The following is a 27,936-nucleotide window of genomic DNA, read 5'->3' on the forward strand; positions in this document are numbered from 1 at the left end:
TGTCCTGTTTCTGGTTTAGACAGTTACGTCAGTGTGGTGTAAGTATGATGTGTATGTACAATGCTACCATTCTGATTTTGCATTGGTGTAATTGACTTCCAAAGGTGTATAGCAATGCCTTTCAGGAACCAGGTCTTTCATACATGTCTGTAGGGCAGAGTTACAGTCAATTGATATTTATTAATGTTCATTTAGTTTGTATTTTAGAAGACTTTCTAAGCCTACTCTCACCACTATGACACCATTGAAAAAAATGGGACTTGGGCTCCGAGCTCACTTAAAATCTTCTGAAAATCCCATGCTTAAAAAAAACATTAAGTCTGGGATTGTTAAAGGACCCAAAGATTTAGGCACCCAAAGCCCATTGAATTTCAATGTTTTTGGCTTCTTAGAAAATCCTGGCCTAAGATAGCAAATGTAGTTATTAATAGAAAAAGAAATACACCCAGAGTGTATATTTGTTTGTTATAGCAATTACTGATTCAGGGTCTGTGTCTCTTTGCTACAGAGAGAATAACTCAGGTGAAAACAGACATCTACGTTACCAGTTTTGGTCCAGTGTCAGACACAGAAATGGTAGGTTATAGCATATGAATCCTAAATCAGTATTATTTCTGTTGTTAAAATACCTGTACAATTATTATTTCTTTTGAGACACATTATTAACATGACTGATTCTTTATGTCAGGAATACACCATTGACGTTTTTTTCCGACAAAGCTGGAAAGATGAAAGACTTCGATTCAAAGGACCGATGCAACGCCTCCCTCTTAACAATCTGCTTGCCAGCAAGATCTGGACTCCAGACACTTTCTTCCATAATGGTAAAAAATCTATAGCTCACAACATGACAACACCGAACAAACTTCTACGCCTTGAAGATGATGGCACCCTACTCTATACCATGAGGTAAGGATTTTTCCGATTTCTTTTTATTCTTACTCCCTAGTAGCTCTACAATTACTTGTTTGGAATGTCAGATTTTTCTCAGAATAGAATCAATAAAGTAGACTTTTTGCACATTTTTATGAGAATATCAAGAGAAAATGAAAAGCATAATCGCTGCCTATAATTACTAATTAATTTGCAGCTTCTGAACAATGCTAATGCTGAAATATTTTCTTTGGTGAAATGGAATGCATATTCTCTGTGGAGCAGATGATTCAGTCCTACTGTTTTATGTAGGTCTGTACTCTCCTATTACTTTTGATTTCAACTGCTCTGCTGATGTGATGTGAGAGAGCTGTTTTAATTACCAGAAAGTTAAATCTGTCTCTGGTATAGTACATCTTGAACTCTTAAAGCTTCTGTTTGTTTCTAGTTCTAATTTAGCTAAAGGACAAGCCATCACTGGAATAAAGCCTTGCAGGCAGTAGATAGGGCATTACAAAGCTATTTAACAAGTGCACTTTTAAGACAAAGCTGGTACATTTTTTAGTCTTTCAGAATCAGATCTATGTCTGAACTTTTCAAGGCCCTGCTTCTTATCTGATCTGATGATATTATGAAGCCTCATCAATTCTTAACCTAGATATTTTATAGTGATGTTAAAGCATGACCTACTTTATTTCAAATTCTCCAAGAACAACTCCTACATTACTGGAGCCTGCTTTGTTCGTTATACGTAATTCATCTGCAGTAATTAAGACTGCTTTGTATCTGTAGCAGGGCTTTCATTGAGAGTGTAGTCATATGGACAGCACTTAAAAAGAGATTTTAAAAAATAAAGAAGAAAGCGTTTACCCTAAGCTTATGACATACGAGTATCTGCCAAATCTAAGCGAGGCCTAAATCCCTGCCTCATAACTCTTCTTTGAAAAGAACAGAAAGATCTAGGAATGACTAGGAATTTAAAAAGGAAAAGAAAAAAGACTTTGTACTGAAATATAAAGGTATTTTAAACAAAAGAGCACAACTAAATAACCAGTCCCATAGAGCAGTGGTTCCCAAACTTGTTCCGCCGCTTGTGCAGGGAAAGCCCCTGCCGGGCTGGGCCGGTTTGTTTACCTGCCGCTTCCAGCAGCTCCCACTGGCCTGGAGCAGCAAACCGCAGCCACTGGGAGCTGTGATCGGCTGAACCTGCGGACGCAGCAGAATGAACAAACCAGCCCGGCCCAGCAGGTACTTTCCCTGCACAAGCGGCAGAACAAGTTTGGGAACCACTGCCATAGAGATACTGTGGTTCGGTAACTCCCCTAACTTTCTCTGTTCCTCATTGCTGTTCTTTTTCACATGGATGGTCATTATAATGATCTCAGGGGGAAGTCCTGAAACAAATTGGGGAGACATTAAAAACAACAAACAGTGTGTGTATGTGTGTTTACAGTAGCTGCAAAAGAAACCCAAGTTCCCAAACTATATTAAAGGGTCAGGCTGTAATTCTAGTCTCACTGACACTGAGGTTACCCTGGTGGAGCTCAACTGATGGCCATGCACTTGCTCGCGGTAGACATTGGTGTATACAAAATCAGAGTCAAACCTTCAGTCTATATGGAGCCAAGCCAGGTACCTTCTGTTGCGTAGCAGAAAATCACAAGTTTACAGCTAGCATGTGGTACTTGAGAGAGCATTTGTTTTACAACATTTAGGACATTGAGTTAACTCTTTCTGATGGCTTCAGTTCAGACAGCAAGTTAAGGCTATCTGGATTGTCAGTCACATGGTTTTCTTCCAGGCTACAGAAAAGCCCACAAAGTCCATGTAGCTCAACAATGTAAAATAATTTCTGATGTTATGGGGGAAGAGGAAAGGAAGGAGCAGAAATAATGTTATCATATATATCATATTAGGGAATGAAATCCATCTCTTTTTAAACAGCCTACTTTCAACTTTATGACAATTTTAAAATTTCAGATAAAACAGTTGTGTCATCCTGTTGTATGTATCATCCTACTGAATCCTAGGCCGGGAGAGTGTCTGTGTAATACATAGTCAGATCAAGATGTCTCTAAGACGCTGTGCTACATTAAGAGTGTCAGCTCTTTCACAATTGACCATTTCTGAGGTAGATTTCAGTGGCAGAAATAATATGTAGTAGCTAATCCCTAAAGAAATGACTAATAGCTGTAAAATGTCAAATTTCAAAAGTGTGACAAGGAGAAAGCACAAGGCATGTCAATAGGTAAAGTTACACCCATCCCAGAGCTCTTAACTCATTTTGGGCAATTGGCAGAGAAATCTGCCTTCAGGTGGAGTAGAAGAACTTCCATTTTTAAACAACAAAGGGTCTAAACGTCTCATGGGAAATTTGCCCAGAATTTATTGACAAAGTGCTAAAGATGCAACCGTTTCCATGATATCATGGAAAGGGCTACCCAAATACCCTGGGAGAACCTGCTTCAGTACAGGAGGAAAAAAAAAAACCCACTGACTACACACTCCTAGTTGTCACTTTCTACCCTACACTGGAACCCATATGAGGTATCATCAAGTCATTAAAAGCCACATTTGATGGGGATCGCATGCTGAAAGAAATCTTTCCTGAACCCCCTCTTCTGGCCTTCAAACAACCCCCCTAGTATCATCAAGCTCATTATCAAAAGCAAGCTCCCTACAGACCAAGACACACCAACTCAAAGCAGCACCAGACCCTGCCAGAATAATAGATGCAGACCCTGCAGACGTATCTCCACTGCTACAAGGATCAGTACCTCCACAACATACCTTTCAATATTCATGGGTCATACACATGCCTATCATAACAGATGGTGTACCTCATCTAGTGCATTAAATACCCCAATAACAATTATGTGGGCGAAACAAGACAATCACTTCACTCTCGAATGAACTCACACAGAAAAATGATAAATGACAAAAACACCCTATTAAATGTGGGTGAACACTTTTCACAAAGTGATCACTCTGTAGCTGACCTCTCAGTCCTCATCCTCAAAGGACACCTGCAGAACATCTACAAAAGGTGACCCTGCGAACTTAAATTCATAACTCTGCTAGACACCAAAAACTATGGACTCAACAGGGACACTGATTTTATGGTTCATTATAACAGTTTGTAACACACCATACTGCCTGCAACTCCTAATTACCTACTTCAAACACCTTATGCATAACAATCTAATCCTCAATTGCCCACTTCCTTTCAAGTGACCACCTACCACATGTGTTATTCCATGGCATATGCTTAACAACCTGTCCCTAGCTCAGACACTCTGATTTCCTTCCCCAGACCTGAAGAAAAGTTCTCTGTAGCTCAAAAGCTTGGACCTTCCACCAACAGAAGTTGGTCCAATAAAAAATATTACCTCACCCACCTTGTCTCTATGGCTGGGTCAACACAGCAACTAGACACCTGCAGCTGGCCTCTGCCAGCTGACTCGAGCTCATGGGGCTCAGGCTGCAGAATGGTTTCATTGCTATGTAGACTTGTGGATTCGAGCTGGAGCTCGGGCTCTGGGACCCTCCCACAAAACAGGGTCTCAGAGCCCAGGCTCCAGCCTGAGCCAAGATGTCTACACAGCAATGAAAGAAGCTCCGCAGCCGAAGCCCCACAAGCCGGAGTCAGCTGGCATGGGCCAGCCGCGGGTTTTTCTTTGCTGTGTCGACACAGCTATAGTCAGTTAAAACAAACTGAGGACAAATTGCACCCCAGTGTAACTCCACTGCCATTACATCAGGGCTAGATTTAGCCCATAAAGTTCAGAACCAAAGTGTAACCTGGGAAGCTTCTTACCAGGGTTGGCTCCAGGCACCAGCTTTCCAAGCAGGTGCTTGGGGCGGCATTCAGAATGGGGCGGCCGTCCGTGTCCCGTGGCGGCAATTCGGTGGCAGCTCCATTGCTCTTCCCGCCGTGGCGGCTTTTGGGTTACAGCTCCACCGCTCTTCCGGGCATGGCGGCAGCTCCGCCACTGTTGCAGCAGCAATTCGGCGGTGACTGCTTGGGGTGGCAAAATTGGGAGAGCCGCCCCTGCTTCTTAGTGGCATAACCTCATGAAAGACCTGGAGTCCATTCTAAAGGGATCAGCAAAAAGAAACCTGAAGCCGGATGCACCCCTCTGCTTCTATAGTGGAGGGAACCTGAATCTGTGGATCCAGGCTAAGGAGTGAGTTCTTGCTCTGTGGCTTCTCTTCAGGGTCCTGGGTCTGGGAATCCAGAAAGAAGGGAGGGATGCAAGGCTGAAGTGATGGCTACACCCCCCCCCCCAAAACCTCAGGTGGGAAAGTAAAATAGAGTCAGAGTGGTGGAGGGGAAGGACACAGCTCCTTTCTCACTACTAAAAGCAGAGGAAAGCTCCCCCTCCCTACCCTGGCTTGGCTAAGCATCCATCCGTTGCCTCCAGCTGGCCTGGTGAGGACTCCCTTCCTGTTTTATAGTTTGCTGTAACCACTGCAGAACCTTTTGTGAATACCAGCACAAGATAAATGGTGAGTCAGCATTAACTAGCATAGGTTTCCTCCTAGACACTGTGTAAATCCCTCTCCCTACTGCTCTCATGGTTTAGGGGTGTCACAGTGGCCAATCGGGGCCTATCAGCAGTGTGGAGGCACAGGGCCTCAGCATGAGAATAAACCTTGCTTCTTGTAGCCTCCACCAGATCTTCTTGGTTCTTGGTTCTTCGTGGTTTGTAAATTTTTGGGCCAAACCCCTGCTAATGTGGGGGGCTTTTCCCATCCATTTCTGAGGAAGAATTGGGAAGAAATGTATGGGGTTTCCCAGCCTGCATGCAGCAATAATCTCTATATGGAGAGAATCGGTACCTGTGTCATGGCTGGAGATATCTGAACTACTTTCATAGCCTTCCACTTGGGTTGTCTGAATGATTACCCAAGAGGAGGGGGAAGAGAGCAGTGTGAGTGGTGCCCCACAATCTCTTTTGAATTCCAAATGTACAGTATTTAATCAGGTTAGCAAGAGACTATGGAAAAGTCTTATTGGCTAGGATTTTCATAAAATAGTTATTTGAAAGATGGAACAAAGTAACTGATAAAGACCTACCTGTTGACAAAAAGAGACCCACACACGTTATGGACTAGCTTGTAAAAAAATCCTAATCAGAACACAACAAGGAATATCATAAATGTGAGCAAAACAGGTAAACACTGAAAGTGTGAGAACTTTAGAACGTGAATCAAAATACGAGGAGAAAAAAACTCTACTAGATTATAACTTGAAGTTGTGCCACTGTACAAACAGATATGATGCTTTATTTTAATAGCCTACACACAGTAATAGGATAACATGCAAAATAGTACTCACCCAGTCGCTTCCATTTAAATGGAAAATATTTTTATGATAATTTTAGTTTCAAACTTCCTGCTTTAGAATATTTGAAGAAATATATTTTCATTATGCTGAAAATACCTTTTTTGAATTTTGCATTTTATATTGCATTTTATATTGTCTGGGACAGAAATAAAGGAACTATTTTAAGGCTTTTTGCCAGTGAAGTATTAAAAATATGCTTCTATGTATGCATGTTATCAAAGTCCCTCTAGATCACAATAAAACCAAAATATACCATATAGACTGATTTCACAGAACAATTACTATAGCAGTGTTTTTGCAGTAAAAACCAGAAAGTTGATTTTCATTTGGTTAGTCTTATTTGCTTTTTTTTGCTAATAAGGTTTATACTGTACAAACCATGTTTGTAATTAATGTTGCAAATTCTATTTCTACCCCTAGGGGGGAGTATTGTCTTTATCTGCATTTCTGAAGTGTCTATTCTCTGAAATCTATTTTTAATACGAGCAGCAACGGACTTATATATGCTAACAAAGGAATCGCTTTTTCTGTTGGTCTACATAGTGATTTCGTAACTTTGTGAAGGCAGGAAAAAAATTCACTTTTTTTTACTGGGAATTTTAAAAAATGTAATACATCTCATTACACCAGAAATAAAAGCACAAGGCAGTTATGTGAAAATACATTTGTGAAGCTCCCTTGTTACATAAAGCTTTTAAAAAATGAGGACAGCAGATAAGAAATCTTTGTTCCTGCTAAAGAGAATCAAAACAAAACAGCTAAGTGAACTGTTTTGTTTGGTTGGTTGGTTTGGTTTTTTGCAATGGGAATGGAGTATAAAGGAAGAGGAGCTTTGGTAAATTTTCAGTGTTAAACCTCTATAGTGAAATTGTGGGAGCATGAGTCTGCATTTTTAGCTAAAACGTGTGTAAAAGTAATGTGTGTACCAAAACTGTGTTTTTAACCACAATTTAATTTCTGACTAGCTCTTCTTAGGAAATTATAATAATTTCAAAACCTGCATATCAACCCTTGTACAAATAAGAAAATATTCAAATATCGGTATTTTTCATGGAGGCCACATAAAAGTCAGTAATGTGGAACATGGATAACTTAAATATCCACTTGATGGCAGCATAACCACATTTTTGTTACCTTTACAGAATGGCTACAGTTATCAATGCTCAAAACATTTTATCAGGTTTCAGAGTAACAGCCGTGTTAGTCTGTATTCGCAAAAAGAAAAAGAAGTACTTGTGGCACCTTAGGGACTAACGTAGAGACAATAAATTGGTTAGTCTCTAAGGTGCCACAAGTACTCCTTTTCTTTTTGCGAAAACTTTTTATGTAACATTAAGATCAAATATATTGGTTGCATTTGTATAATGCCCAGGTGCATTTTAGTTTATAATCTACCCTTTCATGAAATATTTTAATCCAAAGAAAGCATTTGTATATTGTTTAGCTATTACAATTAATTAATGGGGAGTTATGGGGATTTTTTCAAGACTCCCTCAGTAAAGGCCAACCTTCCCTTTGGAAAAAAAGAGAGCTCTTTCAGTCAAAAATCTTGGTTGTTTTTCTTCACATAGTCATCACAGCAGGACCTATGCCAGATATTGTCAATTCACAGCTGTGGATTTCATTAAATGGACCTGACTGTGGGAGTAATTAGCAGACCTGTACTTTAGAAAGACGGGGCCAGTGTTCAGTCAATAGCTGGCTAGATTGCATCCCTTTTGTTCAATCAGTGTAGTTTGTTCTCATTTCAGTACGAGACTATATTTACATATGTGTTTATATGTATAAGAATGCCTGGCCAGTGCTTTGAAAGCTGTACAGATATTAAAACAAATAAATAAGCGAACAGAACAAAACCAAAAAAAATTCAGTAAGTCTCAAAATAATTTAATCACAAGAATTTCCCCTCTCCCTCTCACCCCCATTGCTTCCCTTTCATTCACTCTCAAGGTTCAGTCAACTGCTTCCTGACCGCAGGACAAAACTGATTTTCTCAGGGACCCAATCCTGCAGAGAGCTGAAAAACTCCTGAGATGATAAGCACTCTCAGCTTCCACTGATCCAATTCAGGGTCTAGCAGACCAAAGGGGAACCAGAGTCAAGAGCTCTCTGTCACTAGGGTCCTCCTGTTTAAAGCAGGGTGCTATCAGCTCAAGCACCTCAGTTGCTCGCTCTCCTCATGTGACACCATCACAGTTCTGGAACAAGGCTGTGAACAAGGATCCATTAGTCAAAAACAAACAGCTTGTCTTACACTTGGAAGGAAAATCAGAGCGAAGTGCAGTATATAAAGTTTTTACTACAAGACATATCACCTAATAATCAGGCAGTTGCATTCTGTAGGAGCTGCAATTTCCAAGTGGTTTTTAGATGTAGCTCAAAATAGAGTACAGCCTATCTTGTAGATAGTAAAAGTGTGGAAGACTGTGTGGAGATCTGCATCATAAAGAAAGGGTCTTTCACAGCAACCTTCTGGCTGAGGAAAGTGATAAAAAAGCATTTCCTGGATATTCAGGAGAACCAACAATAGCCTCAGGTTGCCAGTCTATGTAGAAAATAGCAAGCATATACCTTCATGAAGGGCAATTGATATAATCTATCATTCCATCTGGTTGTTTCCCCCATCCTGTAAGTCTTATCTGGATTCAGTGTCTACCAGTTAGCATTCATCCATCAAATCATAGAATTGTAGGGTGGAAGGGACCTCGAGAGGTCTTCTAGTCAAGTCCCCTGCATTCAAGGCAGGTCTAAGTATTATCTAGACCAGTGGTTCCCAAACTTGTTCCATCGCTTGTGCAGGGTAAGCCCCTGGCGGGCCGGGCTGATTTGTTTTCCTGTCGCATCTGCAGGTTTGGCCGATCGTGGCTCCCAGTGGCTGCAGTTCGCTGCTCCAGGCCAATGGGAGCTGCTGGAAGTGGCGGCCGGTACATTCCTCTGCCCGTGCCTCTTCTAGCAGCTCCCATTGGCCTGGAGCAGCGAACCGTGACCACTGGGAGCTGCAATCGGCCGAACCTGCGGACGCAGCAGGAAAACAAACCAGCCCGGCCCGCCAGGGGCTTTCCCTGCACAAGCGGTGGAACAACTTTGGGAACCACTGATCTAGACCATCCCTAACAGGTGTTTGTCTAACCTATTCTGAAAAATCCCCAATGACAGAGATTCCACAACCTCCCTAGGCTATTTATTCCAATGCTTAACCTTTCCTAATGTCAAACCTAAATTGCCCTTGCTTCAATTTAAGCCCATTGCTTCTTGTCCTATCCTCAGAGGTTAAAGAGAACAATTTACCTCCCTCCTTCTTGTAACAACCTTTTACGTACCTGAAAACTGTTATCATGTCCCCCATCAGTCTTCTCTTCTCGAGACTAAACAAACCCAATATTTTCAATTGTTCCTCATAGGTCATGTTTTCTAGACTTTTAATGATTTTTGTTGCTCTTCTCTGGACTTTCTCCAGTTTGTCCACATCTTTCCTGAAATGTGGTGCCCAGAACTGGACACAATACTGTACTTGAGGCCTAATCAGCACAGAGTAGAGCAGAAGAATTACTTCTCATGTCTTGCTTACAACACTCCCACAGGGGTTCTCAAACTGGGCGTCATGACCCCTCAGGGGGTCATGAGGTTATTACATGGGAGGGTCACGAGCTGACAGCCTTCATCCCAGACCCCGCTTCACCTCCAGCATTTATAATAGTGCTAAATATTTTTAAAAAGTGTTTTATATTTATAAGGAAGGGTACACTAAGAGGCTTGCTGTGTGAAAGGGGTTGCGAATACAAAAGTTTGAGAACCACAGTGCTAATACATCCCAGAATGGTTTGCTTTTTTTGCAAGTATTACATTGTTGACTCATATTTAGCTTGTGAGCCCTTTCTGCAGTACTTCTTCCGAGGTAGTCATTTCCCATTTTGTTATGTGTGCAACTGATTATTCCTTCCTAAGTGGAGTACTTTGCATTTGTCCTCATTGAATTTCATCCTATTTATTTCAGACCATTTCTCCAATTTGTCCAGATCATTTTGAATTTTAATCCTATCCTTCAAAGCACTTGCAACCCCTCCCAGCATGGTATCGTCCGCAAACTTTATAAATGTACTCTCTATGCCAGGGGCAGGCAAACTTTTTGGACTGAGGGCCACATCGGGTTTCCAAAATTGTATGGAACGCTGGTTAGGGGAGGCTGTGTCTCCCCAAACAGCCAGGCGTGGCCTGGCCCCCGCCTCCTATTGGACCCCCCCACAACACTTCTCACCCCCTGATGGCTCCCTCGGGACTCCTGCCCCATCCAAACCCCACATCCCCTGATGGACCCCCCGGGAATCCTGCCCCATCCACCACCCCCTGCTCCCTGTCCCCGACCACCCCCCACCCCTGACTGCCCCCTGCTGCCCCATCCAACCCCCCTCTCATTCGTGACTTGCCCCCCAGGACTGCTGCCCCATCCAACCCCCCCGTTCCCCGCCCTCTGACCACCCTGACCCCATCCACACCCCCACCCCCTTATCACCCCTCCAACTTCTCTGTCTTCTATCCAATGCCCCCTTCTCCCTGCCCCCTTACCGCGCTGCCTGGAGCACCGGGTTAGGCTGCAGCTCTGCAACTGCGCTACCCAGCCACCCAGAGCATTGTGCCGGTGGCGCAGCACGCTGAGGCTGCAGGGGAGGGGGAACAGCAGGGGAGGGGCTGGGGACTAGCCTCCCGGGCCAGGAGCTCAGGGGCTGAGCAGGAGGGTCCCGGGGGCCGGATGTGGCCTGCGGGCCGTAGTTTGCCCACGTCTGCTCTATGCCGTTATCTAAATCGTTGATGAAGATATTGAACAGAACTGAACCCAGAACTAATCCCTGCAGAACCTCATTTGATATGCCCTTCCAGCTTGACTGTGAATTACTGCCAGGGTCCACAGGCAAGGAAACAGCTTCTCATGGGCAAGGGTACTAGAGGCAGCTGACAGATCTAAAAGAATCTGCATGGCTACTTGGTTTTCTCCACTGCTGGGAGGAGACCAATCATGACAAAGGGCTCCTGAGTCATTGCATTACCTGAAATTGTAATCATGTTCCTAACTGGCAGTAACATTATCTGAAGCACATCTTTTGTTGTGTTGAAAGATCAGTGAATTACCTGAAAGGTTGTTTTAGGGTGGATTATCCAAAAGAGTATATGCTATAAATCTCACATATTTATCTAGTCCAACAACATATAATGGGAAATCTGCCTTAAGCTCAGGGAAATTGGGGCAGCGTCTTGTTTTGGAGATGTATTCTGTGAAAGACTTACACAGATTTTTCCCATAGTTCTTACTTGAAAGACTTACACAGATTTTTCCCACCGCAATGTCCTTTAAATTCTTCTCATGACAGATTATCGGAATATTTTAAAGCAGTGACATAAATATAGACCAAGAATGTAGGATATCTGATCAAGATATGTTCCAGCATTAAGCTATAAGATTTAGAGAATTTTGAAGCATATTACACGTCTGAAATGAGACCCATTACACACTTGTCTTCTTGCATCTGGCACCATGTCCCTGCGGCCCCGGGGTGGGGTGGGGGGGCAGAGGGCTCTGCGCGCTGCCCTCACCTGCAGGTACCTCCCCTGAAGCTCCCATTGGCCACAGTTCTCCATTCCTGGCCAATGGGAGCTGTGGGGGGGCAATGCCTGCAGGTGAGGACAGCACGTGGAGCTCTCTGTCCCCTCCTCCCGCAGGGGTCGCAAGGACGTGGTGCTGGCCACTTCTGGGAGTGGCGAGGGGCTCGCAATCCCACGGGCCGGATCCAAAGCCCTGAGGGGCTGGATACAGCCCGCAGGCCGTAGTTTGCTGACCCCTGGCCTCTAGCTGCTGGTATGACATATAGACTGTATTGGCATGTTACAGATGAAAGGCAGGTATGCAACATGCCTTGCACTTCACTGACATGCCCCAAAATGTTGCATTCCAATGTCAAATTGCACAAGCAATTTCATTCTGTTTGCACGTGATACTCTACAAAACCTAGCTGAAAATTGTATCCATTTTGCTTATCCTGGAAATCTAAAATTTCAAAGATGATGCTAAACTAATTCCGATATCTCAGATAATTCATATCCAAGTGATTACCTTTTAAAATTTCAAGATTGCTTAGGTGAAGATTTGCTTTCTAGTATGATGGGGGAACTAGTTTCTGGAACTGAAGGGAGCAATTCTCTGTAGGTGAGGAGTTCAAGATCTCAAACTGATGGGGAAGGATGCTTTTTGTACAAGGTATGAAGTCTTTAAAAATAATGCTACTCTCCATGGGGGAAGCTTTGTTGGTTCACAGGGGAATCCTTGTTGGCTTAAAGACGTTCTTTTTGGGAAAGAGTAGTCCCCCCAGTGTCTTTCCCTCCCCGACAGTTCTTCTGACTTTGACCATGTGTGATGAGTGCTGGTTTCCATCACCCTTCTGCATGGCTACCTAATCTTTGTCTTTTGACTGGAGAGCTCAATCGCTAGAATGGGCTCCCTAGTCCAGTTCATTACCTGAAATTATAACCATCTTCCTAACTGCCAATAACTTTATCCAAAGGACATTTATGTTTGTGCTGAAAACCAGACTCCCAGTGAATTATCTAAGAAGTTGCTATAGCAGAGTCTCTTGCTAGCACCCAATATAATAATTAGAGATGGAAAAGTCCACATGAATTGTCTAATTCATAGCCTCTTCCTGTGACCAGATGTTTCCTTCAGTCTGGTTTCTAGTAACTTGTCTACTCTACTCTAGCAAAGTTTCATTCAAAGTTGATGGGTCTCAAAACATTTTCCTTGGAGATCTCACTTTAAGGAATTTTTTCTCTTAATATTCAGCCCAACTTTCCTTTTCTTAATTTCATCCCATTACTTAAAAACTATACTCCCAATAACCAAGCAAAATAATTCACATCTCTCTTAGATGTTTATACTTCAAAAATGTCTAGTATCCCTACTTATTCTGTGCTTCTTAAATAATAGTACTAAGATTTGTTAGATAGATATACAGCTATGAGTTCTATTGCACTGCACTCATTAAACTCTCACATAGTCACTAGGCTCAATGTAAAACCTAGGGAGAATTTCCTGGGGGTGCTCTCTTCTTTGGTTATTCAGGTCAGGAATCTGGAGTGGATGCCCCTGGGAATATAAGAACATATGAATGGCCATACTGAGTGAGACCAGTGGTCCACCTAGTCTAGTATCCTGTCTTCCAACAGTGGCCAGTGCCAGATGCTTCAGAGAGAATGAACAAAACATGGCAATTAAGGAGCAATCCATCCCCTGTTGTCCAGTCCCAGCTTTGGGTAGTCAGAGATTTAGGAACACCCAGAGCATAGGCTTTTCATCTTTGACCATCTTGACTAATAGCCATTGATGGACCTATCCTCCATGAACTTATCTAATTCTTTTTTTGAAGCCAGTTATACTTTTGGCCTTCACAAAATCCACTGACAATGAGTTCCACAGGTGAAATGTGCATTGTGTGAAGAAATACTTCCTTATGTTTGTTTTAAACCTGTTGCCTATTAATTTTATTGGTGACCCTTGGTTCTTGTGCTATGTGAACGGGTAAATAGCACTCCCTATTCACTTTCTTCATGCCATTCATGACTTTACAGGCCTCTATTGTCTTTTTAATCTCTCTTTATATGGAAGCAGTTCCATACCCATAATCATTTTTGTTGCCCTTCTCTGTACCTTTTCCAATTCTAATATATCTTTTTTGAGATCGGGTGACCAGAACAGTACAGATATTCTAGGTGTGGGCTTATCATGGATTTATATAGTGACATTATGATATTTTTCTGTCTTATTACCCATCCCTTTCCTAATGGTTCCTAACATACCATTAGCCTTTTTGATTGGCACTGCACATGGAACAGATGTTTTCAGAGAAATACCCACCATGACTCTGAGATCTCTTCTTGTGTGGTAACCGCTAATTTAGACCCCCGTCATTTTGTATGTAGAGTTGGGATTATTTTTTCCAATTTGTACTTATTAACAATTAATTTCATGTGCCATTTTCTTGCTCAGTCACCCACTTTAGTGGGACCCCTTTGTAACTCTTTGCATTCTGCTTTGGACTTAACTATCTTGAGTAATTTTGTATCATCTGCAAATTTTGCCATCTCACTGTTCACCCTGTTTTCCAAATCATGTATTAATGTGTTGAACTGTACAGGTCCCAGTACAGATCCTTGGGGAATCCTGTTATTTATCTCTCCGTTGTGAAAACTCACCATTTATTCCTACCCTTTGTTTCCTATCTTTTAACCAGTTATTGGTCCATGAGAGGACTTCCCCTCTTAGTCCATGACTGCTTAGTTTGTTGGAGAGCCTTTGGTGAGGGACCTTGTTAAAGGCTTTCTGAAAGTCCAAGTACACTATATCCATTGGATCACCCTTGTCCACATGCTTGTTGACTCCCTCAACAAGAATAGATTGGTGAGGCACGATTTGCCTTCACAAAAGTTGTGTTGACTCTTTCCCAACAAATCGTGTTAACTGACGTGTCTGATAATTCTATTCTTTAGTATAGTTTCATCCAGTTTGCCTGGTACTGACATTAGGTTTACCAACCTGTAATTGCCCTGTTCATCTCCAGAGCCTTTTTTTTAAAAAAAATCACCATTACATTAGCTATCCATTAGTCATGTGGTAGAGGCTGATTTAAGCGGTGATGGTTTATGGATATTAATGTTAAATTGTTCAGCCAAAGTTTATAGTTTGTCTTATTTCTCCATATAATCTGTTCATTGTTTTATATACTCTAGTCACCCTTTCTCATCATATTTCCAGGTGTTAGATTTTGGGTCTATGATTTAGCAAGAAGATGTGGGAAATTATGTGTGACCTCCTTCTCTTCTCCACCCCAAACTTTCCATTAACTATACATCTTAAAAATCATCATTTGTTCCTGCTGAGGTCAGCATTAATTTAAACCCAGAATAATCTCTCTGCCTCCACCTATTTCAGATATAACATAAATAAATTTATTTCTCTCTAATTTTACTTGCTTTTGTTCAAACACCACTTCTTAGGGTGCTCTGACATTGGAAACATAGAAGACATTTGAATCTGGAACTTCACTCTTAAAAAAGCAGGAGCATATCAGTAGATCTTTCATTAAGTGTGAAGGCTGTCATCAACCTGCTTAAATAAAACCAAATTCTAGAGGTCTACAGAGCTAATAGGAAGGTAGAGTCTGGATTTGAATAATTAACTTAATATACAAATTAATACACTTTAAATGAAGTCATTATTTGACCCTGACATCCTTCTTAAATCATGTTAATGGCATATATATGCTTATATATATATATATGTATAATCATGTTATATATCATATAAACTGACTGTCCGAATTTCAGCACTGAAGTCATCAGAAGTTAGCAGGAGTTCTGCCAGGGATGCATTTAGCTGTGCATGCTTCTGCCACCTTGGAAGCTCTGACTGTACTAGGAATAGGAGGTAAAATGATGCAGCAAATTGTTTAATGACTGTTCATTGTGTGAGTAACGATCTGAGAGCTATTTCACTGCAACAGCAAACCCCACCCACTGTGGCACTTCAAGTATCACTCCCAGAGTTGTGGTCAGAAGCTTCCTGTGGTTTCAGAAACTAAAAAACAAGCATCCACAAAAAAATGCCCCTGCTTCAAGAAGTTGATCACAAGTCTTTAAAATATCAATAGGTAAACAAATATCTTTCCAAATGAGAGTATGTTTCAAATTCCCCCTACCCCTGCCCCGAAATAGTTACTCAGTTCAATTCCTTCCTGGCATCCAAAAAGCTTCAGGAACCTCAAAGACATTCAGAAGAGCGGTGGATTTGATAACTGGTAGCCAAGGAGGTGGGAACATAAGTGTGAGGTAGATAAGAAAAGTTTGGTGTAAATAGTTGTTGGTGTAAGGAAGCTAAACTGTCATAGTTTATGTTCTAGAATAGTTAGTAGAAACAAATTCAAGGCTGCATCTGTTGGAAACCAGCTAGCCTGATTTTATCAATAATTGCTATATGCTTTTCGAAGAGGCATAGAAGAACCCACAGGACAACCTTATGCAAGAGTGTAAAGTTACTATAATTTCCTTACTGATAATTATTCTTTTTAACATTTATATTAGCATGCCACCAATGGACCTCATTGTGTTCAATGATATTTGAAGACATTTGCTGCCCTGGAGATTACAGTCTAAGTCTACAAAAAGAAAAGGAGTACTTGTGGCACCTTAGAGACTAACCAATTTATTTGAGCATGAGCTTTCGTGAGCTACAGCTCACTTCATCGGATGCATGAAGTGAGCTGTAGCTCACGAAAGCTCATGCTCAAATAAATTGGTTAGTCTCTAAGGTGCCACAAGTACTCCTTTTCTTTTTGTGAATACAGACTAACACGGCTGTTACTCTGAAACCAGTCTAAGTCTGGTGACACATGAAGGTTTGGGGGGGATGACGGGTTGATGAAGTCATATATATGTACGTTTTTGTACCTATTTGGAGATTTATTTATTCACACCACCTTTCCCAACTGCTCCTCAACCCAGCCATAATTAATTGGCTATTTTCTTAAAGAAGTCCTGGCAGAGAAGAGATCTGAAGGATGGGAGAGTTTAATGGCCTTTGGGGCGGGAGAGGGCAGCAAAGAGAAAAAGCACTGAGATGTTTGTATGAGAAGCTCATAAAAAGATCAGCTATTATTTTATTCAATGCTTACAGATTGTATTAAACACTTTCCATGTAAAGACTAAATGGACATAAACTAAACAGTCTTCAATTGCTATTATGTATAGAGAAAAGTAATGTAATAAAGGTTGCAGAATGAAGGGAGTCAGCTGAAAACGGTGCTCTCAGCCTTGACTAGGAAACTGAAATGGGGCCCCTCCAGATAAAGTATCCCACCACCACCCCAGCAGCTGGACAATGGAAGAGAGATGCCCACAAAAGCTCAAGATCATTTGTTTGGTTTTTAAGAACATTGAAGGGACCTATCACTTGTCCCTTCCTTCCTCCTTGTTTCTCACAAAGTTTACTCCTGTCCTAGAGTCCCAGTAACTCTCTCCAGACCAGCAGGAGGAGAGCAGTATTCAGGATATACAAAAGCATTCCATGGTTGGGGAGATTACTTGCTTGAGGTCCCCACTACTGGGTAGCCATTGCCAAAGCATGGATATGGTTTCCTTTCCCCATCCTTTCCACACCAGGCCAAATCAAGTCAGTGTTGTGCATGGTTTAGGAAGTCTAAAGGGAGTATGTATCCTTAACGTCAGCATAAACTGGGTTAAGGATTTGGCTCAGTTATGATAAAAATCTCCTTTAATCTATACTACAGGTCTGAATTGCCTACTGTGCAGAATGAAACTCACAATAATATCAGTAATTAGAATACTTTGCAACTTGTATCGCTCTTTCCATCTGAGGTTTTCAAAGCACTCTATGTAGACATACAACTATTAATGAATTAGAGCCTCAACACAGCTGTGAGGTAGGACCGCAGGAGTATTCTGCACAGAATAGTTAAGTGCCAGAAATGAACCAGAAGTTAGAGATTTTAACCACTAGACTATGCTCACTTCCAGTGGGAGATCAACACATAAAATGAATGCAGATAAGAAACACAATGGGTGAAATTCCCTGTGAACAGAAGGCCAGGACAAAGACTATGCGCCACTTAAGCCCATAAAGCTAGACCTTGTCTTCGCGCTTTTGTCACACAGCCAAGACAGAGGTGAATGCCACCCAGTGTGATTCAGGCTGAATAGCTGGGGCATCCTGAGTGATGCAGCATCAGAACTACCAGTAATGTTTACATTTCCTCTCCCCCTCCATGATCCACATTGGAGACAACTCACACAGCCAGTCAGAGGCAAGTTTCTGGACTTCATCACCTTAGCATAACTCTTTCAGCCATCTGTATAGTGACTAAGTGTTTATCCATGCCTTAAGACAGCTTTACAGTGTTAAATCACGCACCATCCCCTCTGTGCACAGATTACAGTAACTCCTCACTTAACATCATCCTGGTTAACGTTGTTACGTTGCTGATCAATTAGGGAACATGCTCATTTAAAGTTGCGCAATGCTCCCTTATAACATTGTTTGGCAGCTGCCTGCTTTCTTCACTGCTTGCAGGAAGAGCAGCCCTTTGGAGCTAGCTGGTGGGGGCTTGGAACCAGGGTGGACCGGCAGCCCCACATCAGCTCATCTCTACCCTAAGTCCCCTGTATGGCAGCCAGCCAGCAGGCTATCAATTTGCCGGGCAATTCAGCTGTCCCTCCCCCCACTGCCCTGTGCTGCTCCTGCCCTCTGCCTTGGAGCTGCTCCCCAAGCCTCCCGCTTGCTGTGCGCGGGATGTGTGTATGCTAATGTCAGGATGTCCCCCTCCCCCCACTCCTTTACCCCACCTCCACAGAGTGGCGGGCGGGGCGGGACACAACAGGGCTCAGGATGGAGGGAGCTTGCTGGCAGCAGCTGCTGTCGCAATTTGCTGATCTACTTTAAAAGGCAGTGTACTTAGAGTGGGGTCAGCATACTTAAAGGAGCAATGTGCGTCTCTCTCTCTCTCTCACACACACACACAGTGTGTCTCTCCCTCTCCCTCTCTCTCACAAACGCACACACACACACACACACACATATACGGTGTGTGTCTCTGTCTCTCTCTGCCATGCTGACTCCCCCCCATCCATTCCTGCTGCCTTGTAGAGTGTGAGGCTACATTAACAACAATGGGTTAACCCTTGAGGACTCAGCCGAATGCTAGTTCACCATTTAGCAGTAAGCCATTCCCTGGGAAATATCCCACCCCCTTCCACCCTCTGACTTCACCACCTCAGCCAAGCTTCACAATCATCATTGCTGTGTACAGTATTAAATTATTTGTTTAAAACGTACACTGTGTATATATATGTGTGTGTGTGTGTGTGTATATAGTCTTTTGTTTGGCGAAAAAAAATGTCCCTGGAATCTAACACCCCCCCCATTTACATTAATTCTTATGGGAAAATTGGATTTGCTTAACATTGTTTCACTTATTTTTCATTATCATATCCCTAGAGGGATTTTTCCTCCCTGTGGTTGTGAGGAAACAATTTTCCCGGCTGTCCCTTAAAAACAAAATGAAACCCAGTCCACATGCTACAGAGTCCAAACTCACAACTTTCCCAGGGTTTGGCTTCACTGGTTGGGGGGAGACGAGGAAATCAGTTCTAAGGTTAATTAAAAAAGTTTAGTTCAAACCTTTTCCCCGACTTTCCTCCTAAAGTCCCTTTCACAGACTGTTCTACCAATACCTAAAACCTGTCCCCTCAGAGAGCCTCACCCATGACTTTTTAACCTATGTGGTGTAATGAGTGAGCCAGCAAAGTCCACTTGACCTTTTCCAAGCAGGATCAATAGCTGCAAAAATGGGGTGAGATGAGTTTCAAGCAAACACCGCCAGCCTAGTTTAACAAAGAATAGCAACTGGCCTTACAGAGTGGGGAGGCAGTTTTGAAACCTTGTGCCTGATACTTTCCAGTTTGAAGGCTGCTGGCTGGTATAAGAGGTTCCTGCCACCATCTACACCACCTTGATGCAGGTGGCTGCCTTCCCATACTTGCATCTCTCATGGCTGGCAGCGGCAGATGCCATTCTGGAAGGTGTTTTTGGAAGGGCAAGGCAGCAGGCACACACTTTCCAAGGAACCTTCAATTGCTTTTCCCACTCCTTAGCAGCAGCATTAGCTCCCTGCAGAGACGGTAGCTATTTGACAGTGTTCCTCAACTTCTGGTTGTGTTCTTTCTTCTTGGGCATACCCTGTGGCTCCTCCTCTCCCTGCTCAGTCAACCAGAAATAGAAAGTTGGGAATCTCTTGTACCCTGACTGCGCCCTATTTCAAGTGATGGCTCTCTCAGGACTTCCTGAACTCCTGGGTCCCAAGCACCTGTGGGACTGCTGGGGTGGGATTCATCCCTTCTGGAGCCCACGCTGAATGTAGAATGTGAATCTATAGGTCTCAAAGATCACTAATCGCTCACTGCATCTGTGACTTGAAAATAGTTTGCTCTCAGTCCAGTGAAAATGGTACAGCTACACAAAAGAATCTGCCAAATTTTAACAAAGGACTAATGCTTAATTGTCAATGCTCCAAATGTGGATTTTTCTCTCAAGACTTTTCCTGACTTTGTGAAATCTTGCAGTTTGAATTGCCATGTATGTATTTTTGTTGCTGTAGAATATTTTTTGCTGGAATTTAACATCAATAGCAACATTATGAAAATTTTAATGAAGTACATAATACAGTTTGGCAAAACTGTCAGGTACTATTTATAGATTTATTAATAATAAATGGTTAATAAATATTACTCCCCCCCCCAGAAACTAAGATGGGTTACACCTTGTCTTTAGTTACTTAATATTTGTGCAGCACTTTGAACAGGTAAAACACTATAAAACCACTAAGGATTACAGACGGTAACACAACAGCAACTATTGCTGAAGTTTCTTACACACACTGGGTGAAATCTTTGTTCCATTGATGTCATCCTTCCATTCTAAAGGCTTTGGGGTTTTTTCAGTTGCTTTCAGTTTTGTCAAACTTTCACTTTTTGGACAGAAATATTCCATGTCCGGTCAATGCCCAAGATGTATTCTTATTTATCAAAAGTTTGACTAAAAATAATTCAGTGGGCTTTTGAGTACAAAGGTAGTAAAACAAAACAACCCTCCACACGCTTGCTCTCATAATATTTTTTCGAACTTTATTTTTAATAATTCCTGTGCCTCAGCACAACCAGGGAGATGTTTGAGTTGGGGACAGTCCCTAGGTCAGACGTGTTTTGTTGGTCCCATTAAAATCCAATTGAATGGACTTTGTTCTAAAGGTTTAACAAAACCCTGTTCCATTCATGCACATAAAAGGCCTATTTTTCCTCTCCCTTACGTCACTGTAAACCAGGAGTCACTCCATTGTAGTGAACTGTGTAAAACTGGTGTGTGTAAACGGATATTCAAGCCCTAACTTTTTACTAAAGATAAGAGTTCTTTAATAATGACCAACCAGTGTTCCACTAGCACTGTGAATGCATGCAATGCGTATGTGAGCTGAGTGGAATTTTTGCTTGCTGAAGGTGTGTGTCTGGAAGGAGACAGGACTTCAGATGCGTCCTGCTTCTTCCAGGTGATGTTTGAAGGTGAAGACCAAGTATAAATTTGTCGACCACATCTGGGTGTGGAACACTGGTGCATTCTGCACATTCCTGTCATCTTCTGTCTCTGCCCTATTTGCAACGCGTTTCCAGAAGCAAGTGTGTGTGTGTGTGTGTGTGTGTATAGGGCTGCCATGCTGCTTTCTGTAGAAACACATTGTTCTGAGTTACAAGTGCATTTTTTGAGCACATCTTTTTTGGACCCTCATATTTTAGTGAAGAGTTAATATTTGAGGGGACCAGAACAATGCAGAACAATGTGGTGAAAATGTGTAATATTTCAAAGCCATTGCTCATCCATATTGCCCAGCCCTATTATGCACCAATTATATGTTGTAATTAATGGCATAAAGTACCCAGTAAATGATAAGGATTTTGTAACAGGTTATTATGACATCATCCAGTAAGCATTTTAAAATGTACTAGCTATGCAATGTTATGAATAACACATCTGAGAATAAATTATTGGGATATTTCAGTTTATTGTTTAGGGATAGAACTTTTATACAAATGCACAGGAGAAGGTGCACAGCACCTAACACTGCATGTGGGGGTCAGGGATGGTTACAGTCCCTGTGTACTGGGGCTTCTTCCTTCCTTGAACCCTTAGAGGTCCACAGAGCCCCCAAGGGAAGAGATGAGACAACGGTGCCTTCCACCACTCAAACATTAGGGATAGCAGACTGCACCATGCACTACCCTAAAAGACAGAGCAGTTTGTGCACTGCCTGCTAGGATAAGGAAGCTTGGTGAGGGATTATGACCTCCTAAGGTCCCTTCCAACCCTGATATTCTATGATTATGCCTGGCCCTGGGGCCGTGCAGCTCCACATAGCCCCAATGTAAGCCTGTGCCCTAAAGGCACAATCATATCCTTCAAAATTAAATTATATATAAATGTCAACTTTTCATTTAAAGAGACTTGGAGGATTTTAATTCCAGTCAACTTCATTGAGTGACTGGTGTTTTCCTCTGAAACTGAAGGAAAGCAAACATCAAGCAGCACTGATTTGACACAGAAACCATTAGTCGGAGGAACTGGAGAAGTTCTATGCACCGGGCATTCAGGGCTCTACCCTGCAAGCTGCTGAGCGCTGTGGCCCTAATAGTGCTTTGTGGGCTCAGGGAGAGCATGCTCAGCACCTTATAGGATCCAGGCCTCAAGCGGTTATTTTAAGACCAGCACAAGAAGTCAGTTTCTAATATGAAATTCTCTTGCAGTTTCACTAAGTGGTGCCCAAGTTCTAATACCATACATGGATCAGAGTCCAATATGTCTTTCCTTAAAAATATAGACATGTAGGGGTCTTGTCGTCTCTTTTTTTATTTTATGTAACTGTTACTTTAGAGGAGAGGTAGCACGTGCCACTGGATATGGCATTGTGCTTGAAGTGCAGGGAGCTAAGGTCCAGTCCCAGCTCTGCCCCTGATCCCTCTTGTTTGATAATGGATGACCCTGTGCCTCAATTTCCCTATCTGTAGACTTGGCAGAATTTGATTTTTTTAAATAAGTTTGACAACGGTCAGTTTATTTTGAAGCATTTATTTTCCAATTTTTAATTGATTTAAAATTTCACAGTTGTGAGAAATTATGGGTGGAGTGTCACAAAACATGTGTGGGCAGGTAGAGGGAAGAAAGTAATTAATGACCGTAGCTGTTGCTATTCAAAAAGTTAAAGTTTGATAACTGTTAAAAACACAACTTGTCAACATCATATCAAAATGTACAAAGTAAATATCCTTAAATCAACCTCTAATAAGTTCTCAAGCAGTATTTTTCTTACTATATGTAAATTTCAATGGGCATATTTGTCAGTTTGTGTGTGTACAGGGAATTAACATCTACTGATAAAAACCTAATCCTTCCAAGCCTACCTAGCTCTAAAATGGAAATAATGATACCTACCATCCTTTGAGCTCTATAGATGAAAAGTGTTCTAAATAAAAAGACAGATGGGGAACTGAAATAAGTAGATCAGGTATATTACAACATTTGGAGTAAGGTGCTGTCCTGTGAACACATCAAAGAAATTTCATTTGTGGAAGTATTTGCTTGACATAGAGAACAAAACATGTGGAAGCGTGGCCACTTTGATTGTTATCCCTCCCTGTTATTTTGAATGACTTTTAAAAAGGAAGCCAGAGAGAGAAGTACTGGACTGGAGCCTGGATACAGCTACTGCCAAGACTGATGTCCTAGCAGCCAACCTCGGCATGCATTAATTTCTCCTCTAGAATAGCTATTTGGCTAGATCCGCTCCTGCTGGTGCAGCAGATTGAAGTTGTAACCCAGAAGGATTTTCCCTTGGAGAAAGGCGGGCAGTGTTTGCATCTCTCTCCTTCTCTGAGGTAGCCACTGGGCTCGGGAGAGATCTAGTTCTAGGCTGCATGGAAGGAGAGGCAAGACAAAGGTTAATTGAGTCAGCAAGCCTGGACTGTGCCAGACAGCTCTGGGTCCCTTTTACGTTGGGAGTGTGGCAGGCAACTTTCCCACTACAGCTCCTTCCGCCTCGTAGACTTTAGGTCACTGGGACCAATACATTTGGGTTAAACATATGGAATTTGCCAAAACATAGGACTGACTACAGTTCACTCTCTGTAGATATTACAGTTATAATTACAGACCCAGAGAGAGAGGTTTATTAGAAACAGAGTGAATATATGGGTCTGACCAATTATCAGGAGAACACATTTTATTGCCTATGGGGATGTGGTATGCTCTGTTCCTGTGGGTGCATGATTCTCCTTGGAGATAATAATGGTTCTACATGTGATGGTTATAGAATTACAATTGCAGAACAGGTGGGGAGGAAATGCTTTTGTTGAAACTCACTCAGTACAACATCTAGCTTGACCCAGAGCCTGCAGAGCTTTTAGGGCTTCTAGAGTCTGGCATAGAAGCTATCTGGGATCTAACTGTGAAGAGATGAAAGAGAAAGAGGAAGGAGAGTTACCAAGAGAAAAAAGTCAATTTGTTGGAGGTCTGAGTCCAAAACTTGTGAGTATGGGAAAGCTGGGGTCCTTCTTATACAGGCCCCACTCCCACAAAGTACATACATGCTTAATGTTCAAAATGTGCTTAAACATTTTGCTGGATTGGGTTGATAGCTGTAGACATACTCTCGAAGCCTGTTTCCCTTCCCCTCTATTTTATTTTCTGGGTTTTGAGGGTTTTTTTAAACTTCCTTGCCTCAGGGCAGGTGACTCGAACCTCACCTATTGCTCTTACCACATCTTAGAAGCAGCATTTCCTGTCTGTGATTGGGAAATGGTGTATCATTTCTATCAAGCTGGATATTCTCTCTTGCTTTACTGCTGTTGCTACCTTTCCATCTCTATTCTGTGTACGGCCCTACCAAATTTATGGTCCATTTTGGTCAATTTCATGGGCATAGGATTTTAAAAATCATAAATTTCATGATTTCCGCTATTTAAATCTGAAATTTCACAGTGTTGTAATCGTAGGGGTCCTGAGCCAAAAAGGAGTTGTGCGGGGGTCACAAGGTCATTGTAGGGGGGGTTGTGGTACTGCTACCCTTACTTCTGCACTGCTGCTGGAGAGCGGTGACGGCTGGCTGGGAGCCCAGCTCTGAAGGCAGCGCTGCTGCCAGCAGCAGCACAGAAGTAAGGACGGCATGGTAGGGTATTGCCACCCTGACTTCTGCGCTGCTGCCTGCTGAGGTGGGCCCGCGTCAGCAGCCACCGCTCTTTGGCCACCTAGCTCTGCAGGCAGCAGCACAGAAGTAAGGGCGGCATGGTGTTGTATTGCCACCCTTACGTCTGCGCTGCTGCTGGCAGGGTGCTGCCATCAGAGCTGGGTGCCCGGCCAACAGCTGGTGCTCTCCAGCTGCCCTGATCTGAAGTCAGTGCAGGAGTAAGGGTGGCAATACCACAACACCCCTAAAATAACCTTGTGAGCCCCTGCAACTCCCTTTTGGGTCAGGACCCCCATTTGAGAAACTCTAGTCTCCCCTGTGAAATCTGTATGGTATAGGGTAAAAGCACACAAAAGACCAGATTTCACAGGGGGAGACCAGATTTCATGGTCTGTGACATGTTTTTCATGACCATGAATTTGGTAGGGCCCTAATGATGAGTCCCCTCTGTTTTCCATCTTCCTTTCTTCCCCTTGCACACCTGTTCCTCTTCTCCCCCACATTGCCATTCTCCTCATTCTACCCTGTCTCAGTCCCCTCACAGTACCAATGCAGTGGATGGATCAGAGAGTGTTAAACTTCTTTTACCCTAACCCCCTTGACCTCTCCACCTGCAAAAAGCTGTTGCAGGAACTCATCTCTAGAACTTCCAGGCAGTGGTATATGGGCTGGTGGTGTGATTGTTTCCCCAAAAACTATTGTCAGACAGTCAGATACATGGACCACCCTGGTAATGCACTAGTGTATTGTATTGAAGGGGGCTGGCTGAACAAAAGGCCATGTGTATGACTGACAGGGGATGCTGTGAAGGCTAAAACTATAACAGGGTTAAAAAAAGAACTAGATAAATTCATGGAAGATAGGCCCATCAATGGAAGACCCCATATAGAGTATGTTCTGTCAGCACGCAGATACCACAGTGAAGGGCCTGCATAGTGCTGAGTAAAATGAAGAGTTTGTTTCTTTTTTCTTCTCACAGATTGACCATTTCTGCTGAATGCCCAATGCAGCTTGAAGACTTCCCCATGGACGCACATGCTTGCCCGCTAAAATTTGGAAGCTGTAAGTTCTGGTCACAATTAAGAACTATGAATACAGTTTTGATTTGGCTTGTCATTTTCAGCCAGGACAGTTTGTGTACATCTTTCAGTAGATATGACTGATCTGATCCTACCCAGTCTGCCCCCCCAAGCTCTAAATCTCCAATAGATGGCAAACTCTGTGTAGCACTGCTACTGTCTAGATCATGTATCCCTCTTGGTAACCTGTGTGTCACAAGGATGACAGGTAGTGGGGATATTTTAACAATACCTATTCAATACTAGATGCAACCAAGTAACTTTTTTAATAATTGAGGTTTTTACATGTATGGAAAAGTAGAACTTTCCCTAGTGTCAACTGTGCTCTTACAGGGTTTACATATGTACTATTTTGTCATGTTCTATTGACTACAAATATATAGTACAGATATCTAGAGGTTAGCAAAAGAGGAAAATCTGCCCATCTTGTCTTTGATAAATCTAGTCCTATATCTTGTTGCATTAAACTGCGTACATACACAGACACACATTATATATACTGCACGCTACTGTTTGTATATACAAACACACGCATTATCCTCTAAATTGTATGTTGAAGTGCTGATTTTTCTTGATACCCTGAATCTGTAATCCACCATAATGCTGTCCTGCCAGCAGCTTACTTTAAAAATAACCTTAGGGGATTGTATGGCTATATTTAAATACAAAGCCCTTAATTAAAGTACAGACTAGGCTACTAGAATAGACCTCTTTTATTTCAGTAATCGAAACATAGATTCCAGGTGCAACAGAAGTCTCCCAAGGCTTTTGAAGTTACCAGTCAAGGTTTTTAACAAGTCCTTGGAACAAGTTAATGCCCCCACACCACACTCCCCCCCCCTTATCTTTTTTTTTTAAAAACATCGTATCAATGTAGATTCTCTAATCCTACCAAGATTAATCTTGCTTTTATCTGCTGTATGTGTGCTGGTTTAATATTGGTTATACATTGTCTTCTTGTGATCATGTTGATAACAGTAAAAGCACGAAATGCAGTAATAATTACCAAACTCAGTCACTTGATTTCCCTTCCCTTGAAGGGCAAAAAAGACTCAGTTTCATCTGTTTCAGAGTAACAACCGTGTTAGTCTGTATTTGCAAAAAGAAAAGGAGTACTTGTGGCACCTTAGAGACTAACCAATTTATTTGAGCATAAGCTTTCGTGAGCTACAGCTCACTTGTAGACCCAAATGTTTCTTACAGGGTCACTATAGGTTCAAATGCATCAGTTGAGTGCAATGATGTTAACCTATGACAATATAATTTGAAGTTCTGTCACTCACTTGAATGACAAGATCCTAACTTAAAGGTTTAAGAGCAGACTATAGATTTCACTCCAAACTCATAAAATGTGATATGTGAATTCACATGAAAATATGATTTGTGTGAGAGAAGCTGATTACATGCTGCAATACAAATTTGGAAAAAATTCCACCCTCTAAATTATCCCCAATATCATGGTATCTGAGCATCCCACAATCTTTCAGCATCAGAGTGCTTAAGCCCCTTCGTGGATGAGGGCTCACCAACTTAGTTAACTGCAAGAGAGTCAAAAATACCAAAGTACAAGTAATAGCGTTCTGTATGTGAATACTCGTAGCCTCCTTGGGCCATATCTCCATATTAAAAGTAAGGATTTATGAACCACATGGTAGCAATCTCTCTTTTTTTTTTAAAGGAGGCTGAGGATAAACCTGGGAATGCAGACTCTAGAGGCCAAGTCCTGTGCTGGTGTAAACAGACGCAGCTCCATTTAAATCAGTGGAACCACACCAGTTGATACTAGCAAGGAATT

The 27,936-nt window shown here is 42.2% G+C and overlaps 1 protein-coding gene across 4 annotated transcripts in view; it reads left to right on the top strand.

The window, feature by feature from the left end:
• The window catches only part of GABRA5 (gamma-aminobutyric acid type A receptor subunit alpha5), an 86,211-nt gene that overhangs the window by 15,747 nt on the left and 42,528 nt on the right, over positions 1-27,936 (top strand). For all 4 annotated transcript variants that reach the window (XM_084637311.1, XM_084637312.1, XM_084637313.1 and 1 more), the window contains 3 exons: positions 509-576; positions 689-909; positions 26,042-26,124. In XM_084637311.1, the coding sequence (XP_084493437.1) occupies positions 509-576; positions 689-909; positions 26,042-26,124 (372 nt within the window). The remainder of the gene's footprint in view (positions 1-508; positions 577-688; positions 910-26,041; positions 26,125-27,936) is intronic.

This window comes from Lepidochelys olivacea (genome assembly GCF_965140295.1).
Source record: "Lepidochelys olivacea isolate rLepOli2 genome assembly, chromosome: 1".
Taxonomy (NCBI): Eukaryota; Metazoa; Chordata; order Testudines; family Cheloniidae; genus Lepidochelys; species Lepidochelys olivacea.